Below are 14,863 nucleotides of genomic sequence, written 5' to 3'. Positions count from 1 at the left end.
GCACTCTACGGTAGGAGGTGTCGTACACCTACCTGCTGGTCTGAGGTTGGGGATGGTGATTTGTTTAGCTTGGACTTTGTCCAAGATACCACCCTTCAGGTCCAGATGATCAGAGAAAAGTTGAAGCAGGCGCAGAATCGCCAGAAGAGTTACTACGATGTCAAGCATCGTCCACTGGAGTTCAGTAAGGGTGAGCACGTGTTTGTGAGACTTTCACCTGTCACTGGTGTTGGACGGGCACTCGGAGTGAGGAAGCTGAGCCCGCGGTTTATTGGGCCATACCAGATTCTGGGTAGAGTAGGACATGTTGCCTATCGGCTTGCCTTGCCTCCGAACCTAGCCAACATCCACGACGTGTTTCACGTGTCTCAACTTCGCAAGTACGTAGTGGATCCTTTGCACGTGGTGCAACCGGATGATGTGGAGGTTCGGGAGAACCTAAAGACTCCCGTCGGACCATTAAAGATTCTCGATCGTGGCGAGAAGCAGCTTAGGAGCAAGATCATTCCGATGGTCAAAGTGCAATGGTCCGGAAGAACTCCTGAGGAGTGTACCTGGGAGCGAGAGGACGAGCTTCTCCGGCAGTATCCCGACTTCCGAGACAGGTATATTCTGATTTTGAGGACAAAATCCTAAAAAGGTGGGGTGAATGTAAGAACCCGCACTGTTAATTAAGGATTTTAATTAATGAATTATGCAAAATTAGGAAATGATTCCATAATTGACCTTAACAATTATTATGAGGCTTTAATAATTATAGTAAGTGAGTAAGAATGCTGAAAGTCGCTTTTCGGAAGAAAAGTGCAGATACCGGTTCTACTAGTCGGTATAAATGCGTACCAAAAAAGTATCCCATAAAATTAAAGTAAGTGCATGATAATTACTAGAATAATATGTAGGACTTTTAAAACGAGTTTCAAGTCCAAATAATGAGAACTGGTGCTAGAAACCGGTACTGACTTTGAAAAGCGCGTACCGAAAAGGTGCTCCGAAAATTATAAGAAAAATATGATAATTCTTGTAAAATTTAGTAGGTTAAGAATCCAGAGTTTGGGATTAAAATGCTAAGCGTAGCAATTAAAGTTAATACTGTGTGTGTTAATGGAAAGCGGATACAAATAACCTTATTAAGGGCACATTGCCCCAGAAAACTAACTAATGCGTGAGTGTTAGGAGGCTGGTCAGCTGCTGGTTGCTTGCCTATGGTTTCTCCTCCATTTGTGAGCTAAGTTACCACCTTTGATCCATTTCTTCTCCTCTTTGAGTGAGTAAACACTTGGGTGAGTGCCTTGGGAGGTTGAGGTCCCATCTTCTGAGTTGTGGGAACTGTCTTGAGTCAAGGTTTGGGGCTGAGTTCTTGCATTGGTGTAGTTGGGGCTTTGTGTTGATTGTGGGAGCTTCAAGGAGTGAACTTTTGTGTGAAAGGATCACTCTCGATCACCATTTTCGTGTGCCTTGAAGGTCAGACCTGTAGAGGCAGATTTGAGAGCTCCACGAGCCTTTCTTCCTCTGTTTTGAGCTTTGGTGAGTTGTACCAACCTTGATCATGTGTTTTGTTGATTAAAAGAGGTGTCTTTGCATGTTTAAAGAGTTAATCGAGTAACCAACAGTGGTATGACCCTTAAATAGTATAAAGATACATGCTTTAACGTTTGAAAGTGTTAAAAATGGAACCTTGGAAGGATATCTTCACGAAATACAGTTTCTGCATTCTGTCGTGAAATATCCGGATATTGGATATCCGGATACGGGAATCTGGATATCCGGATATGTACAGTGAGATATCCGGATATTGAATATCCGGATATGGTTCCGAGGAATATCCGAATATTTTGGGATTTCGAAGAACAGTAGCTGTGCTATGTGTACAGTAGGCTATTGGGGGTTTGTGAACCCTAGTTTGATGAAGTTGAACTTCTGTAATTAATGAACTAAGTCAGAATCAAGTGATTAAGGGCTTATGGCTTGGTATGGAGCCTTAAGACGTAAAACGTAAAGGAAAGACGTTGTCTTTAAGTTATATGCTTGTGGTGCATTATTATTGATATAGTATTGGTCCATAACAGATTGTGAATCTGTTGTGTTTGGACTTTGTGTTGTGGACTCTTGGCTTTGGGTGTTAGCTTGCAAGGTAAGCTTTCGTATCCTCGGTTTAGCCATGTTGTGGTTCCACCATGTCCCATGGGGGTGTGGTTATATGCATGCTGTGTTACATGCTTTGAATATTCGAAATGCTGTTGAGCTTTATGTGTAATGGCTTTTAATATGCATGTGTTGTTTCATCCTGACGGTAAGCCTGAGTATGTGGCGTCATACGATATGGCGGTCCGGGGTGAATGCAAGTGGCGTCTTGCACTATGTGTGGATATTTGGCGTATATAAATCCTGCATTTCTCTTGCCAGTAGAATAGAATTGACACACATGACATGATTATCTGCTGCATTGCACTGTTTTAGAAATGATATTGATGAACTGCTTTTAAACTTATATTGCACATGTAAGTGAGCTTGGGGTGGAAGATCCTTGAGGACCCCTTGCCTTACTGAGATTTCTTGTTTAAAGATCTCACCCCACGTTTGGGGAATGCTTATTTCAGGTTCAGGTAGTATGGTGACTGATGCCTCTGGCGGCAGGAGGCCAGAGCTTAGCTGATTATGATATTACTGCTTATTTGCTAGCATGACTGGATTGGATGTTGTTTATGTTTTCCACACTATTATATGTTGTTCATGTTGAGACTTATGTTGGGCTTTGTTGCCTTATTTGGGTGAGCATGGGAGTTGTCCATGCCACTATGTCGTTAGTACTTTTGAGTTTGGTTGTATAAACTGATAGTTGGTCTGGTCTACGTGTTGTAGTTCCGTGACTAGAGCCATACATTATGTTATTTTATTTAACGAGGTATTTCAGTTAGCTGTTTTATTGCAATTACATACAGGCGATGTTTTATTAATTGATTAATAAGCAAGTTGGTAATGATAATGACATCATAATCCAAAAGAAAAAGATATTCCGCATTTTTAATTAAGCGCTGCTTAATACGATAGTATGATAACATTACCGAATATATACGGGGTGTTACAAATGCCCAATCTAATAAAGACCTAGAAGGCCCAATGAACCATATACTTAACCATGAAGGGACCGCATCTACAAATGGACAATGAACATCTAGTCTTAGACTAACAAGCCAGAAGCGACTTAGCAGCTAAGGAAATATTATTGTCGAGATCAGCAGCTCAGGCAACTTGACTTCCACGTGAACCTAATGAATGCCAACACCAGCTTTCCCCTACATCTGCTGAAACTAGTCTGACCATAGACTTCTCGCCCAAGGAATAGCCTGTGAAAGCCACCCTTCTCCACTACTAAGAATTGCCATCGCCATTGAAAGGCGACATGTGGTAAGGCATTACATATTATAAATACAGGGGCATTCAGCCCAGTAAGATATCTCTTTTTAAATACTTGAACTATATTGAATACTAAACTGACTTGTTGGAGTGACTTGCAAGTATCCCCCAGTCTCCTCCAAACTGATCATACATTAAACCTCTGGATTTACTATCTCGCTAAACAGCCCAACATCTCAGCTAGATCCCTTGTCATCAACCCTTCTCTTCATTAACATCTTTCATTTTCAACCGTGTACGATAAGACCCAACCCAATTTCTGTTGGACCGATCATTGGCGCCATCTGTACGATCGATAAATTTTGACTCTCACTCCATATAAATAAATAAAGACATGGTTGATGCAACGAGAAAGATCACAAAATCTCAGAACGTATATAAAGCCAAAAAGTAGATATGGTAGTCATCTCGCAGAAGAACAACCTCTTCTGTGTCTCCAATCTCCCCTCAGCAGAACAACCTATTAATTCAACAAGTAGCTATTACGAATCAACATATCCTTGAACTTCTAAAGCAACAAAGCTTGAGGCTTGAAGAACAACAACAAGAATTACTAGAATTTAAAAAATAGCAATTTGATCATTAAAAACATTATAATATGGAAGAAAAATACGATGAGAATGAAAATGGACCAGAACAGCCCTAAAAAGATCTTTGTCCTTCATAAAAAAAAGGAAAAGTAGAAAACAGAAAACCACTAGCCTTAAGTTAGCCATGTCGCTAACTATCACATGGATCAGAATTCACATCAAAAAGCTTCTAAAGTGGCTCATCCCTTCACGTCACAAATCATAAACCTGCCAATTCCAAAGGATATTAAAATTACTACTGAAAAATACAATGGTAAGTGATATCCACAGGAGCAATAAATTGCTGGATCTTCCCAACCACTTTGAAAGAAGTGGCTTTAAGGTGATATTTTGCCATACCACCAAACTCATCATAACTGGGAGGATCTCGCCAATCAATTTTTGGGGAAATTTGCAACCAGCAAAGCTCAATACAAATCAACTTATGCATTGAAGACAGTTAAGCATGAAGCTAGGGAATCCCCGCGACATTATTAAAACAGGTTCTTTGATGAAGCTCTCATTGTAAGAGATTTTGACCCTGAAGTCTCTTTACATCTTATTACAGATGGTCTCCAAGATGGACCGTTCTCTGCATCTTCGGCAAAACAAAGCCAAAGACCATTGAGGAGTTACGTGCGAGATAAGAGAAATTCATCGGTCTGGAAGTGTTGTATATTAAAATAGAAATAGCATGGGCTTAGCCCACCATGTATTTTTTAGTTTGTTTGTATCATGTAACTATATATATATATATATATATATATATATATATACATATATATATATTATCCTCCACTGTGCTATTACACATGAATTCATTCAATGTTTCTTTCGTCTCTTGTTTTTCTACATGGTATCTAGAGCCTAATGAGACGAATCCTCATCCACTTATTCTCGTTCATTTCCTTTTCAAATTTCTTTTGGATACTGTCTCTTTGTCAGTTTCTAGAAGTTTTTTTTCTTTAAGACTCATTGGCGTTGTTACCAGCCCTTTCTCATCACGCATCATCGTTAGACACCAGTTGACCGACGTTCGTCCGTCATTGACCATCATCGTCCATTGGAATTTTTCGGCGAGCAACTTATCGTTGTGCTCTTCTCAGCCGTGCGGTTCGTTTGGTCCAAGTCTCATCTTCGTCTGGTCAGCCACGCGTCCTCACGCGCGCATGGAAGTTTTGATGCTCAGTTTGGTTAGCCGGCCGTGGCGTAGAGCCTCATCTCTGGCTGCAACTGGTCTGAATTTTCTCCCCTCTCCGAGACAGTTCTGGATCTTTGAAATTTTGATCTCGTTATCAGTGATTCCAGATCCTAGGTTTGTTTTATGATTAGACGTTTCTGATTTTTTCTTGGTTTCTTTTATTTGGTGATTATGGATTCTCCTATTTCTTCTGTTTCTGGATCTCCGACTGGCCCTAAGTCAGATCCTCCTACTTTTGCCAATTATATCCTTGCTCCGCTTAGTATGGATAAATTGGATGGCTCAAACTACGATTCATGGTCTTCAGATCTGTAACTTTGGTTGGATTGGCATAATTATACGTCTCATCTAACTACTGAAGTTGATTCTATTGCGGCTGGTGAGCGCACACGATGGAAGATGATTGATTCTCAGCTGATTAATTCTCAGCTGTGCAGTCTCATCAAGCCCACTCTTCATCTTTCCATTAAGCAAATTTTTTAGCCTGCAAACACTTATAAGGCTATTTGGCATCAAGCGAAGGACTTGTACACCAATGACACATAATGACTCTATAGTGTGTGTCAGAAGTTAATGTCTACCTTTGCTCCTCACAATTTTAATGGTCCTATGTCTGAGTAGTTGGGGAAAGCTCAGAGTTTACTTCATGATCTCGATGAACTTCTGCCCTTTACTGGTGATATTGATAAGGAGTTGGAACAACATAATACCCTTTTTATGTTGTTGATTCTCTATGGTTTACCTTCATATTTATTTGCCAATCGGATGAGATTTTGGGATCTGCTATAGTTCCTACACTAGATTATGTGATATCTACTTTGCTTAGGATTCCACCTAAACCTTCTACGTCATCAGCACTTGTTATGCCCAATGTTTCTTCTGTGAGTCTCAGGCCTCTACCACATAAACAGGATCAGATAATGACAGTTCTGCCAACATCATATTCCAGGAAACATCAAAGGAATGAATATTCCTAAAGAACAAATAACTCCTTGTCAAACAGGATAGTTGCGATTTTTCAATAAATATGTGCAAGTGAAAGGCACAATTAAGTTATAAGTCACCTTTGGGATCCTTCCTAAAGCAAAAATCATAAAAGGTGCATTTTTATGTTATTGATTGTTCATCTGCTTGGTTGACTATGGATTGCCTTCCTATGATAATGTTGTATGCAGATGAACAGTCAATAACATAAAAATGTACTTTGATGGTTTTTCCTTTAGAAAAGATCCCAAAGGTGACTTGTAACTCAATTGTGCCTTTCGCTTGCACATATTCACCATAAATTCCAACAATCCTATTTGACAGAGTTATTTGTTCTTCAGGAATATTTATTCCTTTGAATGTTTCCCGAAGATAATGTCGGCAGAACTATCATTATCGATATGTGAATACTCTTTTAACTTGAAGATTTTCCATGTATGTTGATATGACCAAGGGATCATTATGAGCTCGAACTATGTCGCCATAGTCGTCTTCATGAAAAAGGTATTGGGGTGACTTTTCTCAGGCGTGGTTGGAATTTTTTATAGTTTGACACTGTATAATGGATTTTAAGTGTATTTTTTCTCTCAGAATATGACTCTCCTCTACCGGTTGCACCTCTTGAAATCATTCTTAAGACTCTTACAACATCGTTGGAAAATTGTGGTTGTGTGGGCTCTTGCTACACATCTGGATGCTCCTATTATCGTCTTTTTTCACGAGGAGGAGATCTTTCAAAGTATCTATCATATCGTCGATAATCTATTCGTCATTAATTTCTCCTTTCTTGATAGTTCCTTCTGGGAAGATTTTTGCCTCGATCTGGGCTTCTATCTCGCTTTCTGTACTTAGTTGTTTTCTTACAGTTGGTAACAAATTATTTAGGTTTTATTTCACAAATCAAAGTTTCAATATTGTTTTTAAGATCAAAACACTCCTCAGTTGATTTGTTTTTGAGGAGCTCAAGAATTTTTTGATTGGTAGCAGCAAGTCGTTGGTATGATGGTGGATTGTTTTGCTAAGGAGATGTTAGAGAAACAGAATAAGTTATTCTCCTCTGAGAAGTTTGACGATTCTGGTTCTTGGATATGTTTTGAGACTTTGTCATCTTGCTCCTGGTATCAACCATGCTTTTACTTGCTTTGAGTGTGAGTCAAAATATATCGTTCCCCACAGACAGTGCCAATGATCAGTCCCATAACTATTAGGTTGGATCATACACAATTGAGCTCGGTATTGTTGGTGAAGGTCTAGGCTGAGATATGCTCCACGAGATGACCGGATTGTTGGTGAGAGGGTCAGTGAGATGAATGATTTGGTGCAGAAGCACTTTGGCAATTCAAGGAGATTAGGGGTTGTACTTGCAAGACACTCTGACGCTTAAGTCAATTCAACATTCAAAGTGTTTAAGTATTGATGGAAAAATTATCTTACCTAAGCTGAATGCATCTGTATTTAAAGTGGGAGATGCCTTGCTTATATCGTCTTTGTGTAGCGATACTCACTTCTATTGGTTGATAATGGTAGCTTTCACAGGTTACATTGTTAGCGAGATGCCTATAGTCAGGCTAGGTCATTATAGATGTTACGGAGCTGGTTGCTATCCTTCAGTCATTGGTTTATGTAGTGGTCAAATTGTCCTGAACAACTGATCTTGCTAGGTTCACTTGCCTAAGTTGTTGGTTTTTGCAAGATGTTTAAGTTACGTAGGATAATTGCGAGATATTCAAGTTACGCAGGATGAACATGTTCTCTTCCCTGTTAAATAATGGCCTTTGGGCCTGTTGGATCTTTCTTGGATTGGGCCTTCATACCTCGTATAAGTAAGGTTCAGATCAGGTTTTTATAGGCCTATTGAGCCTTCACTACAAGAAAAACGATGCATAGGGGCGGTTTTCCCGAGGCGGTTGGATTAATCACTTCTGTTCAAGCCTCCTTCATCTCTCGTATTATTTTTTCACTTATTAGCTTGAAACAGTTGAACCAAAAGGTTTTTACTTTTATTGAGTTTTCCTTTTTAACCCTTCTCCCTTCAGATGGGATAGAAAAAATCATAAAATAAAATATTAATTCTTTTCTTCTTTATCTTTTAGGGTTTTCTCCATTCTTTCTCACCATCCAATCTCACAAGTGTTCTCCCCCTTCCCCGTTGCATAGATCGGGCTATCGTATCTTTCACAGTAGTTTTTCAAGGTAAACTCTCTTCTTCTTCCTGTGTCTTTGGTTTCACAATAGGGATTGTGGCTCTTCTCCTTCTCTCTCTTAATTTTCTCGCCAGGTCACTTCCAATTTTTTCAATTCTTTCTTGCTTTTTTGGATTTGCTCTTCAGATCTATGAATGTCTGCATTCATTTTTGAATATTTTTTTTCTATTATTTTGGTTTTGAACCGATTTTGTTTATTTCTGATTTTTTATCTTGTTCGATTCTCTGTTTTTAGTTAGTTTAATTTAATTATTTTATCCATTCATTTCACAACAGGATTTGGGAACTCTGGACACGCTGCTCAAGAACAACGGCACCTTCTCGGAACCCCAACTGGCGACGGTGGCGCGTCAGGTGCTTAGCGGGCTTAGCTACCTCCACGCGCACAAGATCATACACCGCGACATAAAGCCGTCGAACCTTCTTGTGAATGGGAAGATGAAGGTGAAGATCGGCGATTTCGGTGTGAGCAAGGTAATGTGCCGTACACTTGACGCTTGCAATTCATACGTGGGAATGTGCGCTTACATGAGCCCCGAGCGTTTTGACCCCGATTCTTATGGCGTAATTTTTTGTAAATATTTTTTTTACCTATTCAGTGAATTTTAGAAATTTGATTTATTTTCAGTCTTTATTTTTAGCTTATGTTTTTACTGATAATTATAAAAATACTATTTTGTTTCTTTTTTTAATGAATTTATAAGAAAATAGAGAAAGTAATAAAGCAAAAATAGCGAGATGTTTTTATAATTACTTAAAAATAATAATTAAGGGAGATAATAAAAAAGATATCTTCACTTTCACATTTTCTCTCTACTTTGTTAAGTTTTTCAAAAAAATATTTATAATGAATGAATGAACATAAGTTGTGATTTCTTTTGTAAGTATTTAATTCTACTGTAAAAATTCACCTTAGGTTGTTTCAAGTTCGAGGAAAGTTGAATGAGCTGCTAGTCAATTGCATTCCTCCAGAGATCATTTTGAAGGTAAATACGTTCCTTTACAATGTCCCCTTCAAATGTTATTTTATCAATACTTGACTTTTATGTATATTTGTTGACTCAGAGGCTTCTTTATGAGCTATTAAGGAAACTGGATGCAGAACTAAAGCATGAAGTTTTCCATTGGGCTGCATATTATGTAAGTGCATTATAAATATTATATTTCATATCAGCAACTGGAATTGATATGGTAGTCTTAAGCATGAGTTCAGGTCTGGTGTATTTCTTTTCCCTAATTTGTTAGCTTGAGCAAAGATTCTTCTGTGGTTATCCAGTACCTTTGGTGTTAGCTCAGAATTAGGATAATTGGAAGGTTTTGTCTAGCCATTTTTCCTTATTTTTCAAAGTAAGGAGTCTGTGATTCTTCTTTCCCTTCATTGCACCAGGAACATAGGATGCGTCTCGGACAGAAGGCCATTTTTCACATCAAAGGTATTTTGTTCTGAATGTGTGTGGTAGATAGATTGACAGTTATATCTTAATGAGCTTGAATGCCGATCATGGCAAATTCTTAAACAGACCCTGTCTATATATATATATATATATATTGTACTCATTGGTCCATATCTGTTTAAAGCAATGGGTTTATACAAAGTAAATATAGATAGATTGACAGTTATATCTCTTGCTAACCATCTTTTTTTTTTTTTTTTTTTGCTTTTTTTACATGTTTACTTTGGCAGCATTTGTGGCTATGTTCATGAGCATTTATAAAATTTGAAAATAGTATAACCTGAACCTGATACTCATTGTAACTTCCCCCCCTTTACTCAAATAAGATATGCTTTATATACATGTTTTGGCATCATACTCCGCGAGTTTTAATACTTTTGTATTCCTTCACAGATAATGTTCTCTTCCATATCAGGTACCAATCTCTTACTGCATTTACTATATTTATTTTTTGAAGTATGTTTGAAACGCCAATTTGAAGGTCACCACTCTCATGATCAATTATAGATCAATGGGTAGTTCGTAAACTTCATGTTCCACGCAACTATAGATTACATTGATTCTTCTCTGGTGGACATACGAAGATTTTGCACTATGATCAAAAAGATTTTGCACCTTTTTGTGTCCTGGTTTTGTTGAAATCATCATCTTTTTTTTTTGTTATGTTCTTTGGTGCACTTTGTGATTGTTTCAACTTTGATAGATATTATAAACTCTGGGGTGAAATTTATGAGATGTGATATGAGACAATAGTGGTAGGTATCTGGCTCATCATTTAAACGTTTAAGAATTCGGGTTGATCTCAAAAAATTCATTTAGGACTTTTGGTCGGATTCCTTTGTTGAGAATTCGGGTTGATCTCAAAAAACGTTTGTTATGGGTCTTTTTTTTTGCAATGATCTCTCAGAGGTAGCAATGCTAAAGCCGAGGACCAATCTCTGGAAGCAAGGTGAATTCATCATAGAGATATTCTCCCTCTCTTATTTATTCTTATTTCTGCTAGGCATTTTTAAGATTGATATGTGCAATATAAATGGGCAGGCTTGAGCATAAACTTTCTGAGAAAAATATGGGTGCTCCTCCCAGTTATGAAGAAGTTGTTGGTGAATCTCGGAGCCCTGTACACAGTGAAAGGTATGAACTTTTATGCTATGGACCACACTTGTTTACAATAGAATCTTCTACTAATATGATCTTGATTGCAGGGATGTAGAAACTTCAGAAGCATCTGTTCCAAAAGACTCCTCTCCTCATGTAAGTGATAATCCTAGTCAAACCTCTGCACCTACAGGATCTTCTCCTGTAAGCAATAATCCAACCAAAACTGCTCCTACTGCCAGTACTGCTGCAACTGGAACCCAGGAAATTGAGTCCACTAATGATTTTTTTGACCCACGTGGTCCTGCATCAGGTGTGTGAAGTTATTTATAGTATTATGTTATGTTGAACGCTTGGTCTTAAATATGCATGCACCATTTTATGCATAAATTTGGAAGATTTTCTGAAACTGAATCCTAAGATCCATTAATTAGAATAATTTCCTTGAATCCTATAGTGGTAAAAGTTGGTATTGCTTTCATAGGTATTCTTGGTATATTCTTCAATCAGTTTATTCTTCACTTGCAGATTTGGGATATTGCTTTCATAGGTATTCTTCCTTGATCTTAACTACTTTTCATCGTTTACATATCCTGAATCAATTTTGTTACTTTGTGCCTGTGTGATAAAATTATCTTATATTTCCTAAAATGAAAATGGCATAAATGTCAACGGTAAAGCCCAAGGTTTGCAGCTTACGCATTCGCCCAAGGTCTACATCATGAGGTGATGCGTGAGTAAGAATGAAGGACCGATGAGATTGTGTCGTGTGCCTAGCTTCTTTTCTTATCTCTGCCTTTTGTCTTTTATCTTTTCTGTACTTGTCCAAAAAAAAAAGGTGATGCCTGAGTAAGGACCAATGAGATTGTGCGCTATACTTATATTATCTTTTTGCTTCTCCTTACGTGGCCTGAAGTTGAGTCTTTCTGTGTCTGTTATGTAGCTAGATGAACTACCATGCATTTTGTAGTGGTGTTGTTCATTTTATTAGCCCAGGAGGAAGATTTTCAAATTTTATATATGTATCATTGCACTCTGTTGATCAGTACCTCAACGTCAAGCTCGAGAACACTCGCGTTGTCGACCAAGACAAGTACACACACATGTGGCTTCTTAATGGTATTTGTTCTTGTAGAAATACAACTTTCCCATCATACAAATGATTGTCTGTCTTATTACAAAAAAAAAAATGATTGTCTGTCTGAGATTATGATTTTGTGCTAACATGCTAACATTATCTGTGGCAGGAAATGTGGTTGCTTTATATGGAAAGGAGGCTGGGGCAGGTGAGTTTTTGGTTCAGGAGGTCCTAGAAGCTGGCTTACCACCACAGATAGAACTTCCCCTTAAATCAAGTATTCCTTCTCTATCTTTAATATGGCACGTGTAGGCTGAAAGCTCATATTATGTACATAGCCTGGCCGAAGATAATTTAACTATATAGGTTACATATTAAGAAACAATGGTCTTCTCTTGGAATGGGCAACACCTGGCCGAAGTTTCTTGTGACATATTTGTCATTTTTCACCAAAGAAAAGAGATCTTTTTTTCCTTAAATTATTTTTTTTTAAGAAAAATACAAGCATCTATAGATATTCAAAGTAGCTGCTTAATTTGTCTCTCTCGTTCCGTATTAATTTATTAACCTGTTTCTTTCTCTTGCACCTGATTGCAGGTTTTTTTCTTTAGGCAGTTTGTACGGTCACATGGTAAATATTGTCTTCCTTTCTAACTAGTTGTTTCGGTTTGTAATTTTCAAAAACAAAAAGATTTGGTTAATTTTTCTTTGTATTTATTACACCTAGAAACTCAGCATGCTAGGGGATTACATTTTCTTAACTGTCTTTAACATGCAATGAATGACTTGAAATTTCACTAGTTTCACTTGATTTTCGGAAATATATAAAACGATCATTGGAGGAGGAGGATTTCAAAGTTGTTTTAGGAATTTGGTGGTTTTAAATTCCTAAAGGAGATAGATATTCTTGGGTTATAGTATACTTTCTTGTGCGACACACATATATGCTAATGTTTAGTCTCTATATAGATTTTAAATAGTATACTTTCTTGTGCGACACACATATATGTTAATGTTATAATTAACTGTTCTCTTTCTGATTATTGTAGTCCTCCATTTTGGTTCTTCGCAGTGTTGTTTCTCCTTTTTAATTCATTGATTGTCATGTCTGCAACCTCACTTCTAGTTGTTGGTCAAGAGTTCAAATTCCTTTTTCTTTTCTTTTTTTCCTTTGGTTGTTGAATTTAAGAGTTTGAAGAGGATTGCTGAATTTTAAGTAAATGGAAAAGTTGAATTAAATGTTGCAGAATGTTTCTTTTTTTGAAAGTTACAAGGAATTGAACACAACACCCTACACTACACACACTCCTAACACACACACCCCACACCACTAAGCTAACCCTAGTGGTGCAATGTTGCAGAATGTTTTCTTTGACTACTTTATATCAATTGAACAATATTACAAATTAGAAAAATAGCCACGTTTGGTTACGAATTTTTTTTATTAAAATAAGTATTTTAGCCACGGTTAAACGTGGCGAAATATAAAAATTTCTTTTACACTACTGACGTCATCAAAATTTCTTTTATAGTACTCACGTCGGTTTCAAATGGAACGTCAGTTTTAATTTTAGCGGCGGTTATTCCGTCGCTTTCCTAAAACCAACGCTAAATTATTCAGTGGCGCCAAATTCAAGGTCGGTTTAAAAAATGACGCAGAATTTTTTTGTGGCGGTTTGAACCGCCGCTAAACCCAAATTAAACCGTCACTAAAACCATTATTTCCTGTAGTGCTTCTACAGGTGGGGCCCTATAATCTTGCACGAGGAAGGTTCAAATCAAGTATTAAATAGACATTTAAAAAATTAAAAGCTCTTTTATCAATAATGAGATTAATGTTTATTATGTTGTAAAAAATAATTTTATCTCTTACACACATAAAAATATATGGAGCCCATATAGGGCCTATAAAGAGAAAAAATGGATCCCACATACTTTTATATATGTGTAAGATAAAATTATTTCGTTCAATATGAGAAACACTAATCCCTTAAATAATAATAAAAATAGATCGCAATTGATCAATATCTCATTCCGTTATATAATAATAACCTAAAAAAAAACATAAAATATTACAAAAAAAAAAACATAAAAGACTTTTATAAATCCGCAAGGTGCTGTTTGGTGCATAGGGAAATTTTATTTTCCAACGAAACTGTTTTTTCTAATTTTCCAATGTTTGGTATACGCAAATTCAAAAAAAATTTCTGAAAATATTTAAATCCCAAGATTCTATTTTACACACATTTTTCCAATCCAAAATATTTTAGAAATCCCACCCGGTGGGAAAATGGAAACAAATTTCTCGAACAAAAATACCCCTCTTGTTTCATGCTTATGACCACTGTTCATTCATCCTCCTCAGCCGCTGAATCAACCATGAAAAACCCATCAAACCACCATCGGCGCCACCACCCCTCCACCATCGTCAACACCATCATCGAGGAGTCAGACGGGAGATGGAGGAGGAAGAGGATGGAGACCCCGAGGTGTGGGCGAACCTGTTCGATGCTTGATCGGAATCGCATGCTGATTCAGCAGGTGAACGAGAACCAACAGTCAAAGATAGCCGACAACATAGTAAAAAACGTGTCTTTGGTTCAAGAACTCAACGGAAAATATCTAAGGTTGTCTCTCTCTGTTTTTTTTGGGAAGAAAGAGGAAACAAAAGACAAAAGATCTCTCAAAATTAGACTCCTCTATTCTTGAGTTTGGATCCTCGAAATTAAGGTGAAAAATGGCTGGTGAACAAAGTAGAGTATTATGCTTGTGTTCCCTATGCATGTTTATCCGTGCAAATGGAAAAAAAATTCGGGACAGTGACTAAAGTGCCACGCTTGGACAAAAAAATTATCAGACTG

At 37.4% G+C, this 14,863-nt stretch overlaps 1 protein-coding gene across 1 annotated transcript; it reads left to right on the top strand.

The window, feature by feature from the left end:
• Window positions 1-5,355: 5,355 nt before the first annotated feature.
• LOC133307280 (MAP kinase kinase MKK2/SSP33-like) lies at window positions 5,356-9,674 on the top strand. The gene is made up of 5 exons (XM_061507766.1): window positions 5,356-5,495; window positions 6,011-6,065; window positions 8,649-8,846; window positions 9,438-9,512; window positions 9,618-9,674. Exons 1-5 carry the CDS (start codon window positions 5,356-5,358, stop codon window positions 9,672-9,674), a joined length of 525 nt encoding a protein of 174 aa, XP_061363750.1.
• The last annotated feature ends 5,189 nt before the right edge of the window (window positions 9,675-14,863 follow it).

This window comes from Gastrolobium bilobum, unplaced genomic scaffold (genome assembly GCF_033153095.1).
Source record: "Gastrolobium bilobum isolate Gb01-03AN ecotype WA unplaced genomic scaffold, APGP_CSIRO_Gbil_v1 utg121, whole genome shotgun sequence".
Taxonomy (NCBI): Eukaryota; Viridiplantae; Streptophyta; class Magnoliopsida; order Fabales; family Fabaceae; genus Gastrolobium; species Gastrolobium bilobum.
The sequence above is the reverse complement of the archived record's forward strand: the minus strand, read 5'-3'. Positions and strand labels throughout refer to the sequence as shown.

Bases quoted from the DNA above. Each gene is read 5' to 3' on its own strand.
- LOC133307280 (XM_061507766.1), top strand. From the start codon at position 5,356: ATGGATTCTCCTATTTCTTCTGTTTCTGGATCTCCGACTGGCCCTAAG. The intron at 6,066-8,648 runs GTGAGTCTCAGG...ATTTCACAACAG, and splicing joins TTATGCCCAATGTTTCTTCT to GATTTGGGAACTCTGGACAC. The intron at 9,513-9,617 runs GTAAGTGCATTA...CTAATTTGTTAG, and splicing joins TCCATTGGGCTGCATATTAT to CTTGAGCAAAGATTCTTCTG.